The sequence below is a fragment of the Ovis aries genome, chromosome 1 (genome assembly GCF_016772045.2).
Source record: "Ovis aries strain OAR_USU_Benz2616 breed Rambouillet chromosome 1, ARS-UI_Ramb_v3.0, whole genome shotgun sequence".
NCBI lineage: Eukaryota > Metazoa > Chordata > Mammalia > Artiodactyla > Bovidae > Ovis > Ovis aries.
The window spans coordinates 114,768,254-114,792,263 of NC_056054.1; the positions used below are offsets into that span (position 1 = coordinate 114,768,254).

Genomic DNA, 24,010 nt, shown 5'->3' on the forward strand with positions numbered 1-24,010 from the left:
GTCTGACGTCAGACAGGTTGATTCCTCCTGTTCCATTCTTCTTTCTCAAGATTGTTTTGGCTATTGAGGTTTTTTGTATTTCCATACAAATTGTGAAATTATTTGTTCTAGTTCTCTGAAAAATACCAGTGGTAGCTTGATAGGGATTGCATTGAATCTATAGATTGCTTTGATTAGTATACTCATTTTCACTATGTTAATTCTTCCAATCCATAAACATGGTATATTTCTCCATCTATTAGTGTCCTCTATGATTTCTTTCACCAGTTTTTTATACTTTTCTATATATAGGTCTTTAGTTTCTTTAGGTAATATATTCTTAAGTATTTTCTTCTTTTCATTGCAATGGTGAGTGCAATTGTTTCCTTAATTTCTCTCTCTGTTTTCTCATTGTTAGTGTATAGGAATGCAAGGGATTTCTGAGTGTTAATTTTATACCCTGCAACTTTACTGTATTCATTGATTATCTCTAGTAATTTTCTGGTGGAGTTTCTTTAGGGTTTTCTACGTAGAGGATCATGTCATCTGCAAACAGTGAGAGTTTTACTTCTTCTTTTCCAATCTGGATTCCTTTTATTTCTTTTTATTCTCTGATTGCTGCGGCTAAAACTTCCAAAACTATGTTGAATAGTAGTGGTGAGAGTGGGCACCCTTGTCTTGTTCCTGACTTTAGGGGACATGCTTTCATTTTTTCACCATAGAGGATAATGTTGTGGGTTTATCATATGTGGTTTTATTATGTTGAGGTATGTTCCTTCTATTCCTGCTTTCCAGAGGCTCTTTTTTTTTTATCATAAATTGATGTTGAATTTTGTCAAAGGCTTTATCTGCATCTATTGAGATAATCATATGGATTTTATCTTTCAGTTTGTTAATGTGGTGTATCACATTGATTGATTTGCAAATATTGGAGAATCCTTGCATCCCTGGGATAAAGCCCACTTGGTCACGATGTATGGTCTTTTTAATATGTTGTTGGATTCTGTTTGCTAGAATTTTCTTAAGGATTTTTGCATCTATGTTCATCAGTGATATTGGCCTGTAGTTTTCATTTTTTTGTGGCATCATTGTCTGGTTTTGGTATTAGGGTGATGATGGCCTCATAGAATGAGTTTGGAAGTTTACCTTCCTCTGCAATTTTCTGGAAAAGTTTGAGTAGGATAGGTGTTAGCTCTTCTCTAAATTTTTGGTAGAATTCAGCTATGAAGCCATCTGGTCCTGGGTTTTTGTTTGTTGGAAGATTTCTGATTACAGTTTTGATTTCTGTGCTTGTGATGTGTCTGTTAAGATTTTCTATTTCTTCCTGGTTCAGTTTTGGAAAGTTTTACTTTTCTAAGAATTTGTCCATTTTTTCCAAGTTGTCCATTTTATTTTCATATAGTTGCTTATAGTAGTCATATGATCCGTTGTATTTCTGTGTTGTCTGTTGTAATTTCTTCATTTTCATTTCTAATTTTGTTGATTTGATTTTTCTCCCTTTGTTTCTTGATGAATCTGGCTAATGGTTTGTCTATTTTATTTAGCTTCTCAAAGAACCAGCTTTTAGCTTTGTTTTGCTGTGCTCTCCTTTGTTTCTTTTCCTTTTATTTCTGCTCTAATTTTTATGATTTCTTTCCTTCTACTAACCCTGGGGTTCATTTCTTATTTTTCTAGTTGCTTTAGGTGTAGAGTTAGGTTATTTACTTGATTTTTCTCCTGTTTCTTGAGGTAGGCTTGTGTTGCTATGAACTTCCCCCTTAGCACTGCTTTTACTGAATCCCATAGGTTTGGGGTTGTGTTTTCATTTTCATTCATTTCTATGCATATTTTGATTTCTTCTGTGATTTGTTGATTATTCAGAAGTGTGTTGTTCAGCTTCCGTATGTTTGTATTTTTCATAGATTTTTTTTCCCCCTGTAGTTGACATCCAATGTTACTGCATTGTGAGTAGAAAAGATGCTTGAGATGATTTCAAATTTTTTTTTTGAATTTACCAAAGCTAGATTTATGGTTCAGGATGTGATTTATCCTGGAGAAAGTTCCATGTGAACTTGAGAAAAGGGTGAAATTCATTGTTTTAGGGTAAAATGTCCTGTAGATATCAATTAGATCTAACTGGTCCATTGTATCATTTAAAGTTTGTGTTTCCTTGCTAATTTTCTGTTTAGCTGATCTATCCATAGGTGTGAGTGGGGTATTAAAGTCTCCCACTATTATTGTGTTACTGTTAATTTCCCCTTTCATACTTGTTAGCATTTGCCTTAAATATTGCAGTGCTCCTATGTTGGGTGCATATATAATTATAATTGTTATATCTTCTTCTTGGATTGATCCTTTGATCATTATGTAGTGTCCTTCTTTGTCTTTTTTCACAGACTTTATTTCACAATGTGTTTTATCTGATATGAGTATTGCTACTCCTGCTTTTCTTTTGGTCTCTATTTGCGTGAAATATCTTTTTCCAGCCCTTCACTTTCAGTCTGTATGTGTCCCTTGTTTTGAGGTGGGTCTCTTGTAGACAGCATATATAGGGGTCTTGTTTTTCTATCCATTCAGACCGTCTTTGTCTTTTGGTTGGGGCTTCAACCCATTTACATTTAAAGCAATTATTGATAAGTATGATCCTGTTGCCATCTACTTTGTTGTTTTGGTTTCGAATCTAGAGAAGATCCTTTAGCGTTTGTTGGAGAGCTGGTTTGGTGTTGCTGAATTCTCCCAGCTTTTGCTTGCCTGTGAAGCTTTTGATTTCTCCTTCATATTTGAATGAGATCCTTGCTGGGTACAGTAATCTGGGTTGTAGATTTTTCTCTTTCATCACTTTAAGTATGTCCTGCCATTCCCTTCTGGCTTGAAGAGTTTCTATTGAAAGATCAGCTGTTATCCTTATGGGAATCCCCTTGTGTGTTATTTGTTGTTTTCCCCTTGCTGCTTTTAATATTTGTTCTTTGTGTTTGATCTTCATTAATTTGATTAATATGTGTCTTAGGGTGTTTTGCCTTGTGTTTATCCTGTTTGGGACTCTCTGGGTTTCTTGGACTGGGTGATTCTTTCCTTCCCCATTTTAGGGAAGTTTTCAACTATTATCTCCTCAAGTATTCTCTCATGGTCTTTCTTTTTGTCTTCTTCTGGAACTCCTATGATTCGAATGTTGGGGCATTTGATGTTGTCCCAGAGGTCTCTGAGATTGTCCTCATTTCTTTTAATTCTTTTTTTCTTTTTCCCTTTCTGCTTCATTTATTTCCACCATTCTATCTTCTATTTCACTTATCGTATCTTCTGCCTCAGTTATTCTACAGTTGATTTCCTCTAGAGTGCTTTTGATCTCAGTTATTGCATTATGCATTATTCATTGACTCTTCTTTTATTTCTTCTAGGTCCTTGTTAAACTTTTCTTGCATCTTCTCAATCCTTGTCTCCAGACTATTTATCTGTAACTCCATTTTGTTTTCAAAATTTTTGATAATTTTTACTATCAGTATTCTGAATTCTTTTCCAGGTATACTCTATCTCCTCCTCTTTGGTTTGGTTTGGTGGGCTTTAATGTTCCTTTACCTGCTGAATACTTCTCTGTCTTTTCATCTTGTTTAGGTTTCTGTGTTTGGGTGGCCTTTCTGTATGCTGTAAGTTTGTGGTTTCTCTTTATTGTGGAGGTTCCTCCCTGTGGGTGGGGTTGGATAAGTGGCTTGTCAAGGTTTCCTGCTTAGGGAAGCTTGCATTGGTGTTCTGTGGGTGGAGCTGGATCTCTTCTCTCTGGAGTGCAATGAAATGTCCAGTAATGAGTTTTGAGGTGTCTATGGGTTTGGTGTGACTTTTGGCCGCCTGTATTTTAATGCTCAGGGTTATGTTCCTAAGTTGTTGCAGAATTAACTTGGTATGCCTTGCTCTGAAACTTGTTGGCTCTTGGATGGAGCTTGGTTTCAGTGTAGGTATGGAGGTTTTTGGATGAGCTTTTGTCAATTAATGTTCCCTGGAGTCAGGATTTTTCTGGTGTTCTCAAGTTTTGGATTTAAGCCTCCTGCTTCTGGCTTTCAGTCTTATTCTTACAGTAGCCTCAAGACTTCTCCATCCATACAACACTGATGATAAAACATCTAGGTTAATAGTGTAAAGATTCTCCACAGTGAGGGACACCCAGAGAGGTTCTGAGTTACATGGAGAAGAGAAGAGGGAGGTGGGAGATATAGGTGACCAGGAGGAGGAAGGGGGAATCAAAAGGAGAGAGAGCAGTCTAGCCAGTAATCAATCCCCTATTTGCTCTTTACACTCTGGAACACTCAGAGAGGTTTACAGAATTACACAGAGAAGAGAAGAGGGAGGAAGGAGATGGAGGAGACCAGGAGGAGAGGCAGGGGAGTCAAAAAGAGAGAGACAGATCCAGTAATCAGTTCCCTAAGTGTTCTCCACATCCTGGGACACCCAAAGAGATTCACAGAGTTAAGCAGAGAAGAGAAGGGGGAGGGAGGAGATAGAGGTGACCTGGGGAGAAAAAGGAGAGTCAGAAGGGGAGAGAACAATCAAGCCAGTAATCACACTCTTAAGTAAAAATAGGTACTTAAGATTGGATTCTTAAAGGTACAAAATTGATAACAAATACCAAACAGCAAAGATTAAAAATCTCAGGTAGAGGAAGGCTTTCTTATCTCTCCTTGCTATTCTTTGGAACTCTGCATTCAAATAGGTATATCTTTTCTTTTCTCCTTTGCCTTTCCCATCTTGTGTTTTCATAGCCATTTGTAAGGCCTCCTCAGACAGCCATTTTGCTTTTTTTCATTTCTTTTTCTTGGGGATAGTCTTGATCCCTGTCTCCTGTACGATGTCATGAACCTCCGTCCATAGTTCATCAGGTACTTTGTCTATCAGATCTAGTTCCTTAAATCAATTCCATTGTATAGTCATTAGGAATTTGGCTTAGGTCATACCTGAATGGTCTGAATGGTCTACTTTCTTCAATTTAAGTCTGAATTTGGCAATAAGGAGTTCATGATCTGAGCCACAGTCAGCTCCTGGTCTTGTTTTTGCTGACTGTATAAAGTTTCTCCATCTTTGGCTGCAAAGGATATAACCAATCTGATTTTGGTGTTGGCCATCTGATGATGTCCATGTGTAGAGACTTCTCTGAGGCATGTAATTTCAAGTACTGTATATCTTCCATTTCCTCTTCCTACGACACCCACTTTTTGTTGATATTCCACACCTCTATAGAATCTCACTGAATTCTACTCACCTCCAGTTTTATCAACCACAGACTATCACCTATGGGTCCCTGAGTAGTTTACATATTTTCTTTTAAAACATTTTTTTTTAATTGGAGTGTAATTTCTTTACTGTGTTGTGTTAGTTTCTGCTGTAGAGCAATGTGAATCAGCTATAAATATACATATATCTCCTTCCTCTTGAACGTCCCTCATACCCCCGTCATCACAAGCTGAGCCCCCTAGTTTCATAAACACAAAGCAGTAATAGGCTATGCGTATTAGGCAACCAGAGGTTACAGAGATTTTCCAAGACAGTTGCCATTTCAAGTATCCTATTCTATTTCCCAAAAGTACACTTGTCAGACTATGTGTTCTGGTTTAGGGGTTAGAAATTATATTTAGTCCAGCTAAGATGTCCAGCCCAGACAGACCAGATTTTTATAACCTTGGTAATGTTAACAAATCAGAAGCTGTAGAAACTTTCATTCCAAAGCTTCAGAGGACAAACTGCTGATCCTGAGGCATCATGGATCAAGTCACATACTGCCTAAGAAAACTTCTCTGAAAATGGTGGCCTAGTAGGATAAACTCAAAAATCCTGGTCTGATCCTTATGGACATTTCAGCTTATGAAGACTTTGACAGCACTCCCAGAAGAGTCTGTGGCTCCCTGCTTCTCTGCACGTTAACATTGTTCTGTATGAGATTATAGCACTTACTGCAGTTGTTTCAGTTCAGTTCAGTTGCTCAGTTGTGTCCAACTCTTTGCGGCCCCATGGACTGTAACACACTAGGCTTCCCTGTCCATCACCAACTCTCAGAGCTGCATTTCTTTAATATACACTTATTTACTCTATGTGCCAGGTCCTATTCTAGTTGCTAAGTCACTTCAGTCGTGTTCGACTCTGTGAGACCCCGTGCGACCCCATAGATGGCAGCCCACCAGGCTCCCCCATCCCTGGGATTCTCCAGGCAAGAAAACTGGAGTGGGTTGCCATTTCTTTCTCCAGTGCATGAAAGTGAAAAGTGAAAGGGAATTCACTCAGTCATGTCCGACTCGTAGCGACCCCATGGACTGCAGCCTACCAGGCTCCTCCATCCATGGGATTTTCCAGGCAAGAGTACTGGAGTGGGGTGCCATTGCCTTCTCCGCCTATGCTAGTTAGGAATACAAATATGGGTTAAACCTAGACCCTGCTCTCTTAAGGGCCTGGGATCTAGATGGGGGGTATATGCATTAATAGAGTTCCCAAAGGTAACATGTGACATGATAGCAATCATGAATGTAGAATCCTAGAAGACAGAGCTCCCAGCTTGGTATGGTAGAGCACGGTGGGTGAATTTGATCATATATTCATACCACATGGTCACTATCTTTTATCTTCTACATGAATGAACTCATCAAAGAGGTCTACACTGCACACAACCACATCCATCCTCTTAATTCCTAATGCCTTCTCCCCATCTCTACCCAACTGAGCCATTTTTAAGACTCAGCTTGAGGGCCACTTAAGAGTGGTATTCTGACCACACCTTCTACAAAGTAAGATTAACTCCCTTTGCTTAATATTTTCTCTCTAAAACATTGATATTGATAATAAAATAATTTTTGATAGGCATTTTGCCCAGCTCTTTCTGTCCATTATCATAATAGTCTCAAGAAATAAACAGGAGGTATCTGTTAACATTCCATTTTTGAAAATGAGAGAAGAGACTTTGTAACTTGCCCAAGACTGCAGTATTTCTTATATTCATGTAAACTATGAACTCTATGACTTATTTAGTTGTGTAACCCAAGGAATGTAGAATAGGACCATGCCTATGATAAATTATAATCTTAAGAGATGTTTGTGGAAAAATTAATGATTGAGTGCTAGACAAAAGTGAAGCTCAATTCACCTTCATAGTAACTTTGTGAGGTGGGTGTGGGGAAATTGACAGGATGGTGCCAGTCATGCTCTCACCCCATGTTCTCATGTCCTCTTGCTCCATGTTCTGTAAACAGTGACTTTGCACAGTGATGCAATGACTGAGATCATTTGTAGCCCTGTGTATGTGCATCACAAGGTACCCGCTTGGCTGCGGACTGCTGTGTACAGTTCACCTGCATGAGCATCACCGTGAAAGCCCTGGCTGCTGCTGCTTTGGGCTATATCGGAGTGACACCATGTTTGTGTTATATGAGGTTATGTTGTGGCTCCATTGTGATTATGTTGTGACTGCTGCTATGGTTGCTGAGTCAGCCAGGAGAGATGCTGTATTATGGCTGCCATGCCAGCCAGGAGAGAATAAATGTATCTGCAGTTCCTATGGCTCCTTGAGTCTCCTTCCAGTCTCTTAGCTCATGCCTTGCCTACCCTGGGTTCAGGGAACAGTGCGGACAGTGTGAACAGGGAGACAATTGGTCCTGTGAGCAGGATCAGCAATACAGTAGGAAAAGCACATGCTATTATCCCCACTTTACAGTTTAGGGAGATTAAGTAATCTGCTCAAGTCTCACAAGCATAAAAGACCAGACATCCATGTCAGGACTCCTAGCCCAAGACCTGTATCCCACCATTCCTTCATCCTGTTAAAGCGAGCAGATGCCTTTTCATCATGACTTCACATGTCCAAAAGCAGAATAAAGTTATGCCAACACTAAAAAATCAAGCTGAGTTCCAAGATTTCATTATTTGTGGTCTCCTACCCCCAAAACATTGAAAGTTATATTACTTAATCACAAATATTCATCAGTCACTCACTGCTCTCAGTTCTGGGCTGTTAAGAAATAGTCCTGGATGAAAAGGATTTCCCTGGTGTAGAGCAAATGGCATCTGATCAAAACTCCTTTTGGTCCCTATATCTGTGAGTCTGCTTCTTTTTTGTTATATTTACTAGTTGTATTTTTTAGATTCAACATATAAATGTGGTAGAGAACCCACTGACCAATGCAGGAGACATGGGCTCAATCCTCAGTCTGGAAGACCCCCTGTAGAAGAAAATGGCAACCCACTCCAGTATTGTTGCCTGGAGAAATCCATGGACAGAGGAATCTGGTAGACCACAGTCCATGGGGGTCACAAAAAGTTGGACAGGACTGAGCAACTGAGCATGCAAAGAGCAGGTCCTTCTTGGGACCTGCTATTAATATATTCAGTATTTTACAATGAACCATAATGGAAAATAAAAAATAAAAACAAAAATTACTTAATTCTCACATGAGACCTATGAACGACAAAGCAAAGAAATGAAAAGAAATAAAAAGTGGTGAAAACCCTTAAAATAACATATAAATGATATCAAACAGTATTTGTCTTTGTTTGACTTATTTCACTTAATGCAAGGTCCTTCAAGTCTGTTCGTTTTGCTGAAAACGGCAAAGTTTCATCGATTTTTATGGCTGAATAGTATTCCGTTGTCTATAACAATCTTTATTCCTTCACCTGTTGATAAACACTAAAAATATTGTAAACTAGTGAGTATAACAAAAAAGAAGCAGAGTTACAGATATAGAAAACAAACTAGTTGTCACCAGTGGGGAGAGAGGTAGGGGTAGGGGAAGAGAGGAGGGGAAGGGGCAATATAAGAATAGAGGATTTAAAAGGTACAAGATACTTTGTGTAAATTAAGCTACAAGGATATATTGTACACCATAGGGAATGCAACAAATGTTTTATAATAACTTTAATTGGAGTCTTTCCTTTAAAAATTGTGAATCACTGTATTGTACACCTGTAATATAATATTATACATCAACTCCATTTCAGTGTAAAAAAAAAACTCCTTTTGGGTTTTTCAGTTATTGATAGGTCATTACTAAAGGATGGAAAATAAATTTTTACAAAATAAAAAATAAATTTAGAAAATAAATTTTTACCACTTTTAATAGACTTTTAATAAGTAATAATTGATTACTGTTTCCTTAAGTTAGAGAGATCAAACTCTTCAAGCAGGGGAGGAAGAACATTTTTTTTTTTTTACTTTATTTCGTTTTTTTTTTTTTTTAGTTTTTTATTTTTTAAATTTTATAATCTTTAATTCTTACATGCGTTCCCAAACATGAACCCCCTCCCACCTCCCTCCCCATAACATCTCTCTGGGTCATCCCCATGCACCAGCCCCAAGCATGCTGTATCCTGCGTCAGACATAGACTGGCGATTCAATTCTTACATGATAGTATACATGTTAGAATGCCATTCTCCCAAATCATCCCACCCTCTCCCTCTCCCTCTGAGTCCAAAAGTCCGCTATACACATCTGTGTCTTTTTTCCTGTCTTGCATACAGGGTCGTCATTGCCATCTTCCTAAATTCCATATATATGTGTTAGTATACTGTATTGGTGTTTTTCTTTCTGGCTTACTTCACTCTGTATAATCGGCTCCAGTTTCATCCATCCCATCAGAACTGATTCAAATGAATTCTTTTTAACGGCTGAGTAATACTCCATTGTGTATATGTACCACAGCTTTCTTATCCATTCATCTGCTGATGGACATCTAGGTTGTTTCCATGTCCTGGCTATTATAAACAGTGCTGCGATGAACATTGGGGTACATGTGTCTCTTTCCATTCTGGTTTCCTTGGTGTGTATGCCCAGCAGTGGGATTACTGGGTCATAAGGTAGTTCTATTTGCAATTTTTTAAGGAATCTCCACACTGTTCTCCATAGTGGCTGTACTAGTTTGCATTCCCACCAACAGTGTAGGAGGGTTCCCTTTTCTCCACACCCTCTCCAGCATTTATTGCTTGCGGATTTTTGGATCGTAGACATTCTGACTGGTGTGAAGTGGTACCTCATTGTGGTTTTGATTTGCATTTCTCTGATAATGAGTGATGTTGAGCATCTTTTCATGTGTTTGTTAGCCATTCGTATGTCTTCTTTGGAGAAATGTCTATTTAGTTCTTTGGCCCATTTTTTGACTGGGTCGTTTATTTCTCTGGAATTGAGCTGCATAAGTTGCTTGTATATTTTTGAGATTAGTTGTTTGTCAGTTGCTTCATTTGCTATTATTTTCTCCCATTCGGAAGGCTGTCTTTTCACCTTGCTTATATTTTCCTTTGTTGTGCAGAAGCTTTTAATTTTAATTAGATCCCATTTGTTTATTTTTGCTTTTATTTCCAGAATTCTGGGAGGTGGATCATAGAGGATCCTGCTGTGATTTATGTCTGAGAGTGTTTTGCCTATGTTCTCCTCTAGGAGTTTTATAGTTTCTGGTCTTACATTTAGATCTTTAATCCATTTTGAGTTTATTTTTGTGTGCGGTGTTAGAAAGTGATCTAGTTTCATTCTTTTACAAGTGGTTGACCAGTTTTCCCAGCACCACTTGTTAAAGAGATTGTCTTTACTCCATTGTATATTCTTGCCTCCTTTGTCAAAGATAAGGTGTCCATAGGTGTGTGGATTTATCTCTGGGCTTTCTATTTTGTTCCATTGATCTATATGTCTGTCTTTGTGCCAGTACCATACTGTCTTGATGACTGTGGCTTTGTAGTAGAGCCTGAAGTCAGGCAAGTTGATTCCTCCAGTTCCATTCTTCTTTCTCAAGACTGCTTTGGCTATTCGAGGTTATTTGTATTTCCATACAAATCTTGAAATTATTTGTTCTAGTTCTGTGAAAAATGTGGCTGGTAGCTTGATAGGGATTGCATTGAATTTGTAAATTGCTTTGGGTAGTACACTCATTTTCACTATATTGATTCTTCCAATCCATGAACATGGTATATTTCTCCATCTATTAGTGTCCTCTTTGATTTCTTTCATCAGTGTTTTATAGTTTTCTATATATAGGTCTTTAGTTTCTTTAGGTAGATATATTCCTAAGTATTTTATTCTTTTCGTTGCAATGATGAATGGAATTGTTTCCTTAATTTCTTTTCTACTTTCTCATTATTCGTGTATAGGAATGCAAGGGATTTCTGTGTGTTGATTTTATATCCTGCAACTTTACTATATTCATTGATTAGCTCTAGTAATTTCGTGGTGGAGTCTTTAGGGTTTTCCATGTAGAGGATCATGTCATCTGCAAACAGTGAGAGTTCTACTTCTTTTCCAATTTGGATTCCTTTTATTTCTTTTTCTGGTCTGATTGCTGTGGCCAAAACTTCCAGAACTATGTTGAATAGTAGCGGTGAAAGTGGACACCCTTGTCTTGTTCCTGACTTTAGGGGAAATGCTTTCAATTTTTCACCATTGAGGATAATGTTTGCTGTGGGTTTGTCATAGATAGCTTTGATTATGTTGAGGTATGTTCCTTCTATTCCTGCTTTCTGGAGAGTTTTTATCATAAATGGATGTTGAATTTTGTCAAAGGCCTTCTCTGCATCTATTGAGATAATCATATGGTCTTTATTTTTCAATTTGTTAATGTGGTGAATTACATTGATTGATTTGTGGATATTGAAGAATCCTTGCATCCCTGGGATAAAGCCCACTTGGTCATGGTGTATGATCTTTTTAATGTGTTGTTGGATTCTGATTGCTAGAATTTTGTTGAGGATTTTTGCATCTATGTTCATCAGTGATATTGGCCTGTAGTTTTCTTTTTTTGTGACATCTTTGTCAGGTTTTGGTATTAGGGTAATGGTGGCCTCATAGAATGAGTTTGGACGTTTACCTTCCTCTGCAATTTTCTGGAAGAGTTTGAGGAGGATAGGTGTTAGCTCTTCTCGAAATTTTTGGTAGAATTCAGCTGTGAAGCCGTCTGGACCTGGGCTTTTGTTTGCTGGAAGATTTCTGATTACAGTTTCAATTTCCATGCTTGTGATGGGTCTGTTAAGATTTTCTATTTCTTCCTGGTTCAGTTTTGGAAAATTGCACTTTTCTAAGAATTTGTCCATTTCTTCCACGTTGTCCATTTTATTGGCATACAACTGCTGATAGTAGTCTCTTATGATCCTTTGTATTTCTGTGTTGTCTGTTGTGATCTCTCCATTTTCATTTCTAATTTTATTGATTTGATTTTTCTCTCTTTGCTTCTTGATGAGTCTGGCTAATGGTTTGTCAATTTTATTTATCCTTTCAAAGAACCAGCTTTTGGCTTTGTTGATTTTTGCTATGGTCTCTTTTGTTTCTTTTGCATTTATTTCTGCCCTAATTTTTAAGATTTCTTTCCTTCTACTAACTCTGGGGTTCTCCAATTCTTCCTTTTCTAGTTGCTTTAGTTGTAGAGTTAGGTTATTTATTTGACTTTTTCCTTGTTTCTTGAGGTATGCCTGTATTGCTATGAACTTTCCTCTTAGCACTGCTTTTATAGTGTCCCACAGGTTTTGGGTCGTGGTGTTTTCATTTTCATAGTTTGTATGCATATTTTGATTTTTTTTTGATTTCTTCTGTGATTTGTTGGTTATTCAGAAGTGTGTTGTTCAACCTCCATATGTTGGAATTTTTAATAGTTTTTCTCCTGTAATTGAGATCTAATCTTAATGCATTATGGTCAGAAAAGATGCTTGGAATGATTTCGATTTTTTTGAATTTATCAAGTTTAGATTTATGGCCCAGGATGTGATCTATCCTGGAGAAGTTTCCATGAGTATTTGAAAAAAAGGTGAAATTCATTGTTTTGGGGTGAAATGTCCTATAGATATCAATTAGGTCTAACTGATCTAATGTATCATTTAAAGTTTGCATTTCTTTGTTAATTTTCTGTTCAGTTGATCTGTCCATAGGTGTGAGTGGGGTATTAAAATCTCCCACTATTATTGTGTTATTGTTGATTTCCCCTTTCATACTTGTTAGCATTTGTCTTACATATTGTGGTGCTCCTATATTGGGTGCATATATATTTATAATTGTTATATCTTCTTCTTGGATTGTTCCTTTGATCATTATGTAGTGGCCTTCTTTGTCTCTTTTCACAGCCTTTGTTTTAAAGTCTATTTTATCGGATATGAGTATTGCCACTCCTGCTTTCTTTTGGTCTCTATTTGCGTGGTATATCTTTTCCAGCCCTTCACTTTCAGTCTGTATGTGTCCCTTGTTTTGAGGTGGGTCTCTTGTAAGCAGCATATAGAGGGGTCTTGTTTTTGTATCCATTCGGCCAGTCTTTGTCTTTTGGTTGGGGCGTTCAACCCATTTACGTTTAAGGTAATTATTGATATGTATGATTCCGTTACCATTTCCTTTATTGTTTTGGGTTTGGGTTTATACACCCTTTCGTGTTTCCTGTCTAGAGAATATCCTTTAGAATTTGTTGGAGAGCTGGTTTGGTGGTGCTGAATTCTCTCAGCTTTTGCTTGTCTGTAAAGCTTTTGATTTCTCCTTCGTATCTGAATGAGATCCTTGCTAGGTACAGTAATCTGGGCTGTAGGTTATTGTCTTTCATCACTTTAAGTATGTCTTGCCATTCCCTCCTGGCCTGAAGAGTTTCTATTGAAAGATCAGCTATTATCCTTATGGGAATCCCCTTGTGTGTTATTTGTTGTTTTCCCTTGCTGCTTTTAATATTTGTTCTTTGTGTTTGATCTTTGTTAATTTGATTAATATGTGTCTTGGGGTGTTTCGCCTTGGGTTTATCCTATTTCGCCTTGGGTTTATCTCTGTGTTTCTTGGACTTGGGTGATTCTTTCCTTCCCCATTTTAGGGAAGTTTTCAACTATTATCTCCTCAAGGATTTTCTCATGATCTTTCTTTCTGTCTTCTTCTTCTGGGACTCCTATAATTCGAATGTTGGAGCGTTTCATATTGTCCTGGAGGTCTCTGAGATTGTCCTCATTTCTTTTAATTCGTTTTTCTTGTTTCCTCTCTGGTTCATTTATTTCTACCATTCTATCTTCTATTTCACTAATCCTATCTTCTGCCTCCGTTATTCTACTATTTGTTGCCTCCAGAGTGTTTCTGATCTCATGTATTGCATTATTCATTATATTTTGACTCTTTTTTATTTCTTCTAGGTCCTTGTTAAACCTTTCTTGCATCTTCTCAATCCTTGTCTCTAGACTATTTATCTGTGATTCCATTTTGATTTCAGGATTTTGGATCATTTTCACTATCAATATTCGGAATTCCTTCTCTGGTAGATTCCCTACTTCTTCCTCTTTTGTTTGGTTTGGTGGGCAACTCTCCTGTTCCTTTACCTGCTGAGTATTCCTCTGTCTCTTCATCTTGGTTATATTGCTGCGTTTGGGGTGGCCTTTTTATATCCTGGTAATTTGTGGAGTTCTCTTTATTATGGAGCTTCCTCACTTTGGGTGGGGTTCTATCAGTGGCTTGTCAAGGTTTCCTGGTTAGGGAGGCTTGTGTTGGAGTTTTGGCGGGTGGAGCTGGGTTTCTTCTCTCTGGAGTGCAGTGGAGTGACCTGTAATGGGTTATGAGACATCAAAGGTTTTGGGATAATTTTGAGCTGCCTGTATATTGAAGCTCAGGGGAGTGTTCCTGTGTTGCTGGAGAATTTGCGTGGTATGTCTTGTTTTGGAACTTGTTGGCCCTTGGGTGGAGCTTGGTTTCGGTGTAGGTATGAAGGCATTTGATGAGCTCCTATTGCTTAATGTTCCCTGAATTCAAGAGTTCTCTAATGTTTTCAGGCTTTGAATTTAAGCCTCCTGCTTCTGGTTTTCAGTTTTATTTTTACAGTAGCCTCTAGACTTCTCCATCTATACAGCACCGATGATAAAACATCTAGGTTAAAGATGAAAAGTTTCTCCACATTGAGGGATACTCAGAGAGTTTCACTGAGTTACAAGGAGAAGAGAAGATGGAGGGGTAGTTAGAGGTAACTGGAATGAGATGCGGTGAGATCAAAAGAGGAGAGAGCAAGCTAGCCAGTAGTCACTTCCTTATGTGCGCTCTATAGTCTGGACCGCTCAGAGGTATTTACAGAGTTATACGGGGCAGAGGAGAGGGAGGAAGTAGACAGAGGTGACCAGGAGGATAAGAGAGAGGAATGAGTAGGAGAGAGACAAATCCTGCCAGTAACCAGTTCCTTAGGTGTTCTCCACCGTCTGGAACACACAGAGATTCACAGAGTTGGATAGAGAAGAGATGGGGGAGAAAAGAGACAGAGGCCACCTGGTGGAGAAAAAGGAGAGTCCAGAGGAGGAGAGAGTGATCAAGCCAGTAATCTTGCTCTCAGGTAAACTTGGGTAGTGAAGTTTGGGTTTTTAAATGTACAAAATTGACAACAAAAATCTAAGAGCAAAGATTAAAAATCTGTTTTTGAAGACAATGGTCTGCTTTTCTGGTTGCCTGATGTCCTCTGCCAGCCTACAGAAGTTGTTTTGTGGAGTTTGCTTGGCGTTGAAATGTTCTTTTGAGGAATTTGTGAGGGAGAAAGTGGTCTTCCTGTCCTATTCCTCCGCCATCTTTCCCTCCTCCAGGGGTGGAAGAACATTTTTTATTAGTGAGAAGTCTCAAGCAAATTTTGATGTTCAAGGTCTGTGACTTCATCATTCATGATGATGGGGAAACAGTGGAAACAGTGACAGACTTTATTTTGGGGGGCTCCAAAATCACTGGAGATGGTGACTGCAGCTATGAAATTAAAAGATGCTTACTCCATGGAAGAAAAGTTATGACCAACATAGACAGCATATTAAAAAGCAGAGACATTATTTTGCCAACAAAGGTCCATCTAGTCAAGGCTATGGTTTTTCCAGTAGTCATGTATGGATGTGAGAGTTGGACTATAAAGAAAGCTGAGCACCGAAGAATTGATGCTTTTGAACTGCGGTGTTGGAGAAGACTTGAGAGTCCCTTGGACTGCAAGGAAATCCAACCAGTCCATCCTAAAGGAAATCAGTCATGACTGTTCATTGGAAGGACTGATGTTGAAGATGAAACTCCAATATTTTGGCCACCTGATGCGAAGAGCTGACTCATTTGTAAAGACCCTTGTGCTGAGAAAGATTGAAGGTGGGAGGAGAAGGGGACAACAGAGGGTGAGGTGGTTGGATGGCATCACCAACTCAATGGACATGAGTTTGAGTAAACTCTGGGAGTTGGTGATGGACAGGGAGGCCTGGCATGCTGTAGTTCATGGGGTTGCAAAAAGTCAGACATGACTGAGTGACTGAACTGAAGAAGTCAAAGAGAAAATCTAGGCATTCTTCAGGATAAATTCAACCTGATTTGAAGTTAAAAGGAGGGAGAAGAAAACTAAAGAAGAAAGGAAAAGGGAAACACCAAGCTCGGTATTGACAGCTATCATCTATCCCAATGTAGTCCCTTTCTAGCTGTGTGACCACAAACTTATTACTGACTCTCCTTGACTATTATTAGTTCCTCATAGAAAAAAGTGGAGTAAAAGTTCTGATATCATAAAATCATATATATATTCACCAACAATATAAGCAAATTAAATTTGAAGTAAGATGAAAGTTGCATTATATTGTATTTTCCAAACTTTTTATTGAAATATAGTTTATTTACAAAGGTATGTTAGTTTTAGGTGTATAGCAAAGTGATTTAGTTATATTCTTTTCCCTTATGGGATATTACAAAATATTGAGTATAGTTCCTTGTGCTATACAATGATTCCTGTTGGTGATCTAGCAGTGTGCAACCTTCTAATTTCTCCTTGCCCACCCCTTTCCCCTTTGGTAACCATAAGTTTGGTTTCTATGTCTATGGGTCTATTTCTGCTTTGTAAATAAGTTCAATTGTATCATTTTTTTAAAAAAACTACACATATAAGTGATATCCTATGATGTTTGTCTTTCTCCATCTGGCTTACTTCACATAGTATGATAATCTCTAGGTCCATTCATATAGCTGCAAATGGCATTATTTCATTCATTTCATGACTGAGTAATATTCCATTGTGTGTGTGTATATATATATATACACACACAATGAAATATGTATATTAACATATATATCATATTTTCTGTATCCATTCATCTGTTGATGGACATTTAATTTGGAAAAGTGCATGATAGAAATTAAAAAGAAGTAGTAGATTCCTTTGTTGTGCAGAAGCTTTTAATTTTAATTAGATCCCATTTGTTTATTTTTGCTTTTATTTCCAGTATTCTGGGAGGTGGATCATAGAGGATCCTGCTGAGATTTATGTCAGAGAGAGTTTTGCCTATGTTCTCCTCTAGGAGTTTTATAGTTTCTGGTCTTACGTTTAGACCTTTAATCCATTTTGAGTTTATGTTTGTGTATGGTGTTAGAAAGTGATCTAGTTTCATTCTTTTACAAGTGGTTGACCAGTTTTCCCAGCACCACTTGTTAAAGAGATTGTCTTTAATCCATTGTATATTCTTGCCTCCTTTGTCAAAGATAAGGTGTCCATAGGTGTGTGGATTTATGTCTAGGCTTTCTATTTTGTTCCACTGATCTATATTTCTATCTTTGTGCCAGTACCGTACTGTCTTGATGACTGTGGCTTTGTAGTAGAGCCTGAAGTCAGGCAGGTTGATTCCTCCAGTTCCATTCTTCTTTCGCAAGATTGCTTTGGCTATTCGAGGTTTTTTGTATTTCCGTACAAATCTTGAAATTATTTGTTCTAGCTCTGTGAAAAATACCGCTGGTAGCTTGATAGGGATTGCATTGAATCTGTAGATTGCTTTGGGTAGTATACTCATTTTCACTATATTGATCCATGAACATGGTATATTTCTCCATCTATTAGTGTCCTCTTTGATTTCTTTCATCAGTGTTTTATAATTTTTCTATATATAAGTCTTTAGTTTCTTTAGGTAGGTATATTCCTAAGTATTTTATTCTTTTCGTTGCAATGATGAATGGAATTGTTTCCTTAATTTCCTTTTCTACTTTCTCATTATTAGTGTATAGGAATGCAAGGCATTTCTGCGTGTTAATTTTATATCCTGCAAGTTTACTATATTCATTGATTAGCTCTAGTAATTTTCTGGTGGAGTCTTTAGGATTTTCTATGTAGAGGATCATGTCATCTGCAAACAGTAAGCAAGGTGAAAAGACAACCTTCAGAATGGGAGAAAATAATAGCAAACGAAGCAACTGACAAAGAACTAATCTCAAAAATATACAAGCAACTTATGCAACTCAACTCCAGAAAAATAAATGACCCAATCAAAAAAATGGGCCAAAGAACTAAACAGACATTTCTCCAAAGAAGACATACGGATGGCTAACAAACACATGAAAAGATGGTCAACATCACTCATTATCAGAGAAATGCAAATCAAGACCACAATGAAGTACCATTTCACACCAGTCAGAATGGCTGCAATCCAAAAGTCTACAAGCGATAAATACTGGAGAGGGTGTGGAGAAAGGGAATCCTCTTACACTGTTGGTGGGAATGCAGACTAGTACAGCCACTATGGAGAACAGTGTGGAGATTCCTTTAAAAACCGGAAATAGAACTGCCTTATGACCCAGCAATCCCACTGCTGGGCATACACACCGAGGAAACCAGAATTGAAAGAGACACATGTACCCCAATATTCATTGCAGCACTGTTTATAATGGCCAGGATATCTATTCCCCGAGGTCCAGATTTGGGGAAATTTGACAGATGGCCCAGCTGGCTGAAATCTAAGAACACCTTTTTAAACAAAGGAACCAGGCCTAGGCATTATAAATAAGCCTGACCACAGACTACAGAAAAATATTCACTCCTGTATCCTTCTCTTTTTCTTATCCACTTACACAAACTATCACTTTATTCATGTTAACCTCCAGAGAGGAAGACTGAAAAAGAAAAATTGTATTTTTATATGTATTTTAATTGTATTTTTATATTACACATTCACCCATGAATCTTCAATAAAGATCACAAACACATTATTCAAGATTTTCATTCTATTACCAAACCCCAAAATATGCTTTAATGCAGAGTTTGTTAACTGCACCCTATAGAGTGTGGCATAAAAAATCAGCTCCAAAACTAGAACCAGAAGATTCCTACTCTAGGCTCAGCTATGCTGATGCTAACTGTGTGATCTTGCTAAGCCCTTTAGATTTTATGAGCCTCAGATATCTCATATGTAATGTGACCATTTAAATTCTACCTACTTTAACCACTTCACAGAGTTATGATGACAATCAAGTGAAATAAGGTTGAGAAAATCTGTACAAACAGCATTTATTATTAGGTCATTGAGTAGAATATTGTACTGAATAGGCTAAAGTAGCTCATGTAGATATTTGGTGGACCTGATTAAATTATATTCTAGACTCTCAAGACACAAAGATGCTAAGGAATAAGATATGGCCTCAGCCTTTATTCAGCTCATAGGAATTGGCTGGAAGAAGGGAGCAATGCAGCAGAGATAAGGACATATTATTGTTTTTCCTTCTGGCTATCCTACAGAACTGCTTACTTTCTCTGCTCATGCCTCTGATGATTGACATTGGCAAGGCACATCAAGGAGACAACTAACCTGAATGACAACAGGAGAAAAGAGCCTTAGTTTACAGATTTCAAAATCTTTTCATCCACAATATTTTATTTACTCCTCATCACCTCTTTGTGTTATAGAAAATCTAAGCAGCCCTGCTTTTGCACACAAGAGCCTCAGAGAGTTACTTCTGCTGCCCAAGATGGAATAAATGAAGAACCTAGCCAACAGCTCAACTTTTGTGATTCTAAACCATATATATTGAGCCAACAAGAAAGAAATGATGGTTGTAACTAAAAAGCCATTTTTTTTTCATTTCTAAAACCTAATATTATCTACACATGATTTTCTGAAGTTTGGACTCATAGTTCAAAAAGACATTGATTTAGTTTTTACCCAAATACGCCATCTGTATCTTCAAAACCTCTTAGAGTCTATTGACTATCTTGAGGAGCTAAGATCAGAGTAAACACTTTCATTTGGATTTCAGATGCCTTTATCTTCACTATGCAGACACTTGGGAGGTAACCAGTGAATAAAACAGAAGGTCCCTCACACAAGTTAAAAATATACACTCTTTTGCTTCTTCTACCTATTTTTGTTCATTCTCAAAGGACTTGGTTGAGAATATTTGTCAAGATAAGAAACATGCAACCCTCAAATGCCACTAAATGTTTTTAGAGGAATGAAGTGCAGTTTTAAAAGGGTGAGATTAGCCTGCTATTTCAGCTTCTCTCTTAAAGTGAAACAGAAATGTTATTAGAAGGAAAAGTCACAACAGCTATCCACCATTAAAAAATCAATAATTACCCATTTCTTTTCTGTTTTTTTTTTAACAGTTAGCAAATTGTCTGGGATTGTGCAGGAATAAAGAACCTGCTTATACAGAAAATGAGCAAAGCCAGAGAGCCAAGGAAATTCAATGCACAGCTGCCTTGAAAGAGATGAGTAGTCGGCCACCTATCTGGACGGGTCTAAGGCGGCAGGTCCCACAGACTTCCTGTCTGTCTTGGTGCCAGCCTCCCCTCCTCTCAGACTTGGTATTTATCACAGTGGACACCAAAAGTGATGGGTTGTGGGAGGAATACTGTTTCTGAAGGGCATAATTAAAAGCCAAATCATTTCCTTTCATGGATTGTCTGAAGAATTGGGGGAGAAAGGGATATCAGGAAGTTTTCATGTCCATACTTTTTCAGAAGTTAAAATACCAGACCTTTGCTTTTCCAACACTTGTCAAAGAAGAGAATCTCCTAATTAACTGTTCCACATAATTATCCATTTAGGATATCCACATATCCATAGACATGTTAGGGACATGTCTTTGATGGGTGTAAAGGAAGTTTCCCAGGGAAGATGGTATCTCTACTCTAATTCTTGAAAAACATGTAGGTGCTAACTAGGTTATACAGAGAGAATCTGAGAAAAGTACTGTCCCATAAGCCTACAGTACATGGGAGCATGGTGAACTGGAGTTCTGCAAGATGTCACCTAAGACTGACTAGTCCAGAGAATTTTGTGTATTAGGCTAAGGATTCAGGATACTCTTCTCTAGGGCAGTGGCAAGCCAAATTTTAGAGTTACAACACATTTTTAAGAGTAAAAGCAATGTGTAAGGCATCCATATGAGAGAGGATGTAATACCATATGGATGTAATACCATTACCTATTAATTTAAAATATTTGAGGTTACCAGGGCCCAGGTCAGGCCTGTGAAGAGTTCCTAGAGCTCGGCGCCAGGCTCTGGGTGGCTCCCTCTTCATTTTTGCCACAGGGCGCTGTGCCATTCCTGGTCAGTGCCACCTCTGGTACCACAGTGCCTGGGGCCTTTGACCCCCTGGAGGCAATCGCGGATGTGTGCCAGCATCACGGGCTGTGGCTGCATGTGGACGCTGCCTGGGGTGGGAGCGTCCTGCTGTCACAGACACATAGACATCTCCTGGCTGGCATCCAGAGGGCTGACTCCGTGGCCTGGAATCCCCACAAGCTCCTCTGCACAAGCCAGCAGTGCTCAGCTCTTCTTCTCCGGGACACCTCGAACCTGCTCAAGCGCTGTCACGGGTCCCAGGCCAGCTACCTCTTCCAGCAGGACAAGTTCTACCACGTGGCTCTGGACAGGGGAGACAAGGTGGTGCAGTGTGGCCGGCGTGTGGACTGTCTGAAGCTGTGGCTCATGTGGAAGGCACAGGGAGGGCAGGGGCTGCAGCGCCGTGTGGACCAGGCCTTTGCCCTTGCCCGGTACCTGGTGGAGGAGCTGAAGAAGCGGGAGGGATTTGAGTTGGTCATGGAGCCTGAATTTGTCAACGTGTGTTTCTGGTTCGTGCCCCCCAGCCTGCAGGGGAAGAAGGAGAGTCCAGATTACAGTGAAAGGCTGTCTAAGGTAGCCCCAATCCTCAAGGAGCGCATGGTGAGGAAGGGTTCCATGATGATTGGCTACCAGCCCCATGGTACCCGGAGCAACTTCTTCCGCATGGTCGTGGCCAACCCTGCACTGACACGGGCTGATATGGACTTCCTGCTGAACCAGCTGGAACAGCTGGGCCAGGATCTCTGAGTCGCTCCATCTCGCTGCTGGCCTGGACCCCTCCCCCCACCCTCGCCATCTCCCTGTATCTCCTCCCTGCGTTCTCCAAGAAGAAACTCTAGGAAACAAAGCGTCTTCATTTTTCTGTGCTTTGACCCACTAGCTTGCCTGTAAATTTCGGGCTGGCCAAAAAGTTGGTTCTGGTTTTTCCTCATAACATCTTACAGAAACACCCAAATGAACTTTTTGGCCAACCCAATATTTGATATTAAGAGGATGTTTAAATAAATGGTAGGATATCTATATGGTAGAATATTGCTCTGCCATTTAAATTGTGTTTACAAAGAGGACTTTTATAGATGGGAGAAAAATAATTTTAATGCAATGTTATGTTGAAAAAGCTGTATATGACTGTATATATGGTAATATCTGACCTGTATTCAAAAATACATAGGAAAAGACTGATGAGATGGAATATGCCAGAATATTAATAGTTTTACCTGGGATGGGATTGTAAGCAGTTTGAAAATTAACTTCTTTATGCTTTTTGTGCTCCCTGCTTTTATGATATAATGAATATCTATTGCATTTATTAAAAATAGGAAAATAATAAAAGTTAAATTTTCAGCCATAAAAAAATAAAATAAAATATTTGAAATGACAAGCTAGGAAATTCAGGTGTGTTTCTAAGTGAACTTGTATTTGCTTTTAAAACTTGATTATTTGAAACAGCTCAGCAGATAAAGAATCTGACTACAATACAAGAGACAGGAGACATGGGTTCAATCCTTGGGTCAGGAAGATTCTCCTAGAAGAGGAAATGATAATCTACTCCAGTATTGTTGCCTGAAAAATCTCATAGACAGAGGAGTCTGGTGAACTGCCTTAAGGGTAGTGTCACCTGCATTTCTGAGGCTACTGGTATTTCTCTCCCAGCAATCTTGACTCCAGCTTGTGCTCCATCCAGCCCGGCATTTCACATGATGTGCTCTGCATATAAGTTAAATAACCAGGGTTATCGGGGTCCAGCACCCGCAGGATCCAGGGGAACCCAAAGGAGAAACGGCGTTGGTGTTGGCAAATAATTTAGAGAGAGAGAGATAAAGAAAAATGTTGCAGATAAGGAAATAGAGGAGAGAAAGAGGCTGATGTTCCTTGGTTTACACAGAAAATCAATAAAGTCTCGAGACAAGAGACTTGCACCATCTATGTAAGGCCACAGATGTCCTCCCGGTCTCCCAAGGGAGTGAAGATGCAGGGCGCCTTCCTGTCCAGGTCTTAGAAACCCAGGCAAATAAGTAGACATGGTGGACCCCTGTGTTCCAGATGGGAACTAGCCTGAAAGAGAGAGTAAGAGAGAGAAAGAAAAAAAAAGAGAGACATGGGGTGACCAAGCTTCTTTGGTGAGCAAGGCCCATTTCTTTTATTTTCAAAAAGGACTTTTATACCTTAACTTTTACATAGAGGGAAATGAAAGATGCAAGGTCGTACAGAGTCAGCCCAAACATTCCAGCAGTTTTGCCCTTATCAAAACCAGGATGTTTTTCTGCAAACCTTTCCCACAAATGATGTTGTGTACATTATCTTCTGGCCTTGGAGGCCTGTGAACATTTTATGACCCTCTTTTGATAAAGGCTGCTCAACCAGAAAACTTATTTTCCCACAAAGTGTTTTTTCTTTGTATTTCTATTATATGTCAGCCTCAGAAAATGCCAAACAGAGTTACATTTCTCACAGATTAAAGGTGCAGTGAGTTACAAGAAAGAACCAATTAGTTCAAAGATCTGATATGGTTAATTTCAAGGCTACACTTGTTTTTCTTACATTCCAACTATGTTAACTAATGCACTCCCAGGTGCACAGTGGATAAAGGATATGGGAACTTGGCAGCAAGCATTGGCTCAACAGTGAAATCTTACACCAGCACTATTCTAATAGCTTTTAACTCTTTGAAAGTCTCTATGTTTTTGGTTTCCTGTGCCTTTCACAGTTGAGGGGCTGTAAAAAATCACATGTGTAGTTGTAAAAGTCCAGGGAAACCTGTCAGGCAAGTCAGAGAGCCATCA

The 24,010-nt window shown here is 38.7% G+C and overlaps 1 protein-coding gene across 1 annotated transcript in view; it reads left to right on the top strand.

Annotated features, from left to right (window-relative positions):
• The window catches only part of LOC101108100 (cysteine sulfinic acid decarboxylase-like), a 61,106-nt gene extending 39,022 nt beyond the window's left edge, over positions 1-22,084 (top strand). The window contains exons 2-3 of the mRNA XM_042243503.2: positions 20,263-20,463; positions 21,117-22,084. Of these exons, the coding sequence (XP_042099437.1) occupies positions 20,263-20,463; positions 21,117-21,974 (1,059 nt within the window). The 3' untranslated portion in view covers positions 21,975-22,084. The remainder of the gene's footprint in view (positions 1-20,262; positions 20,464-21,116) is intronic.
• The last annotated feature ends 1,926 nt before the right edge of the window (positions 22,085-24,010 follow it).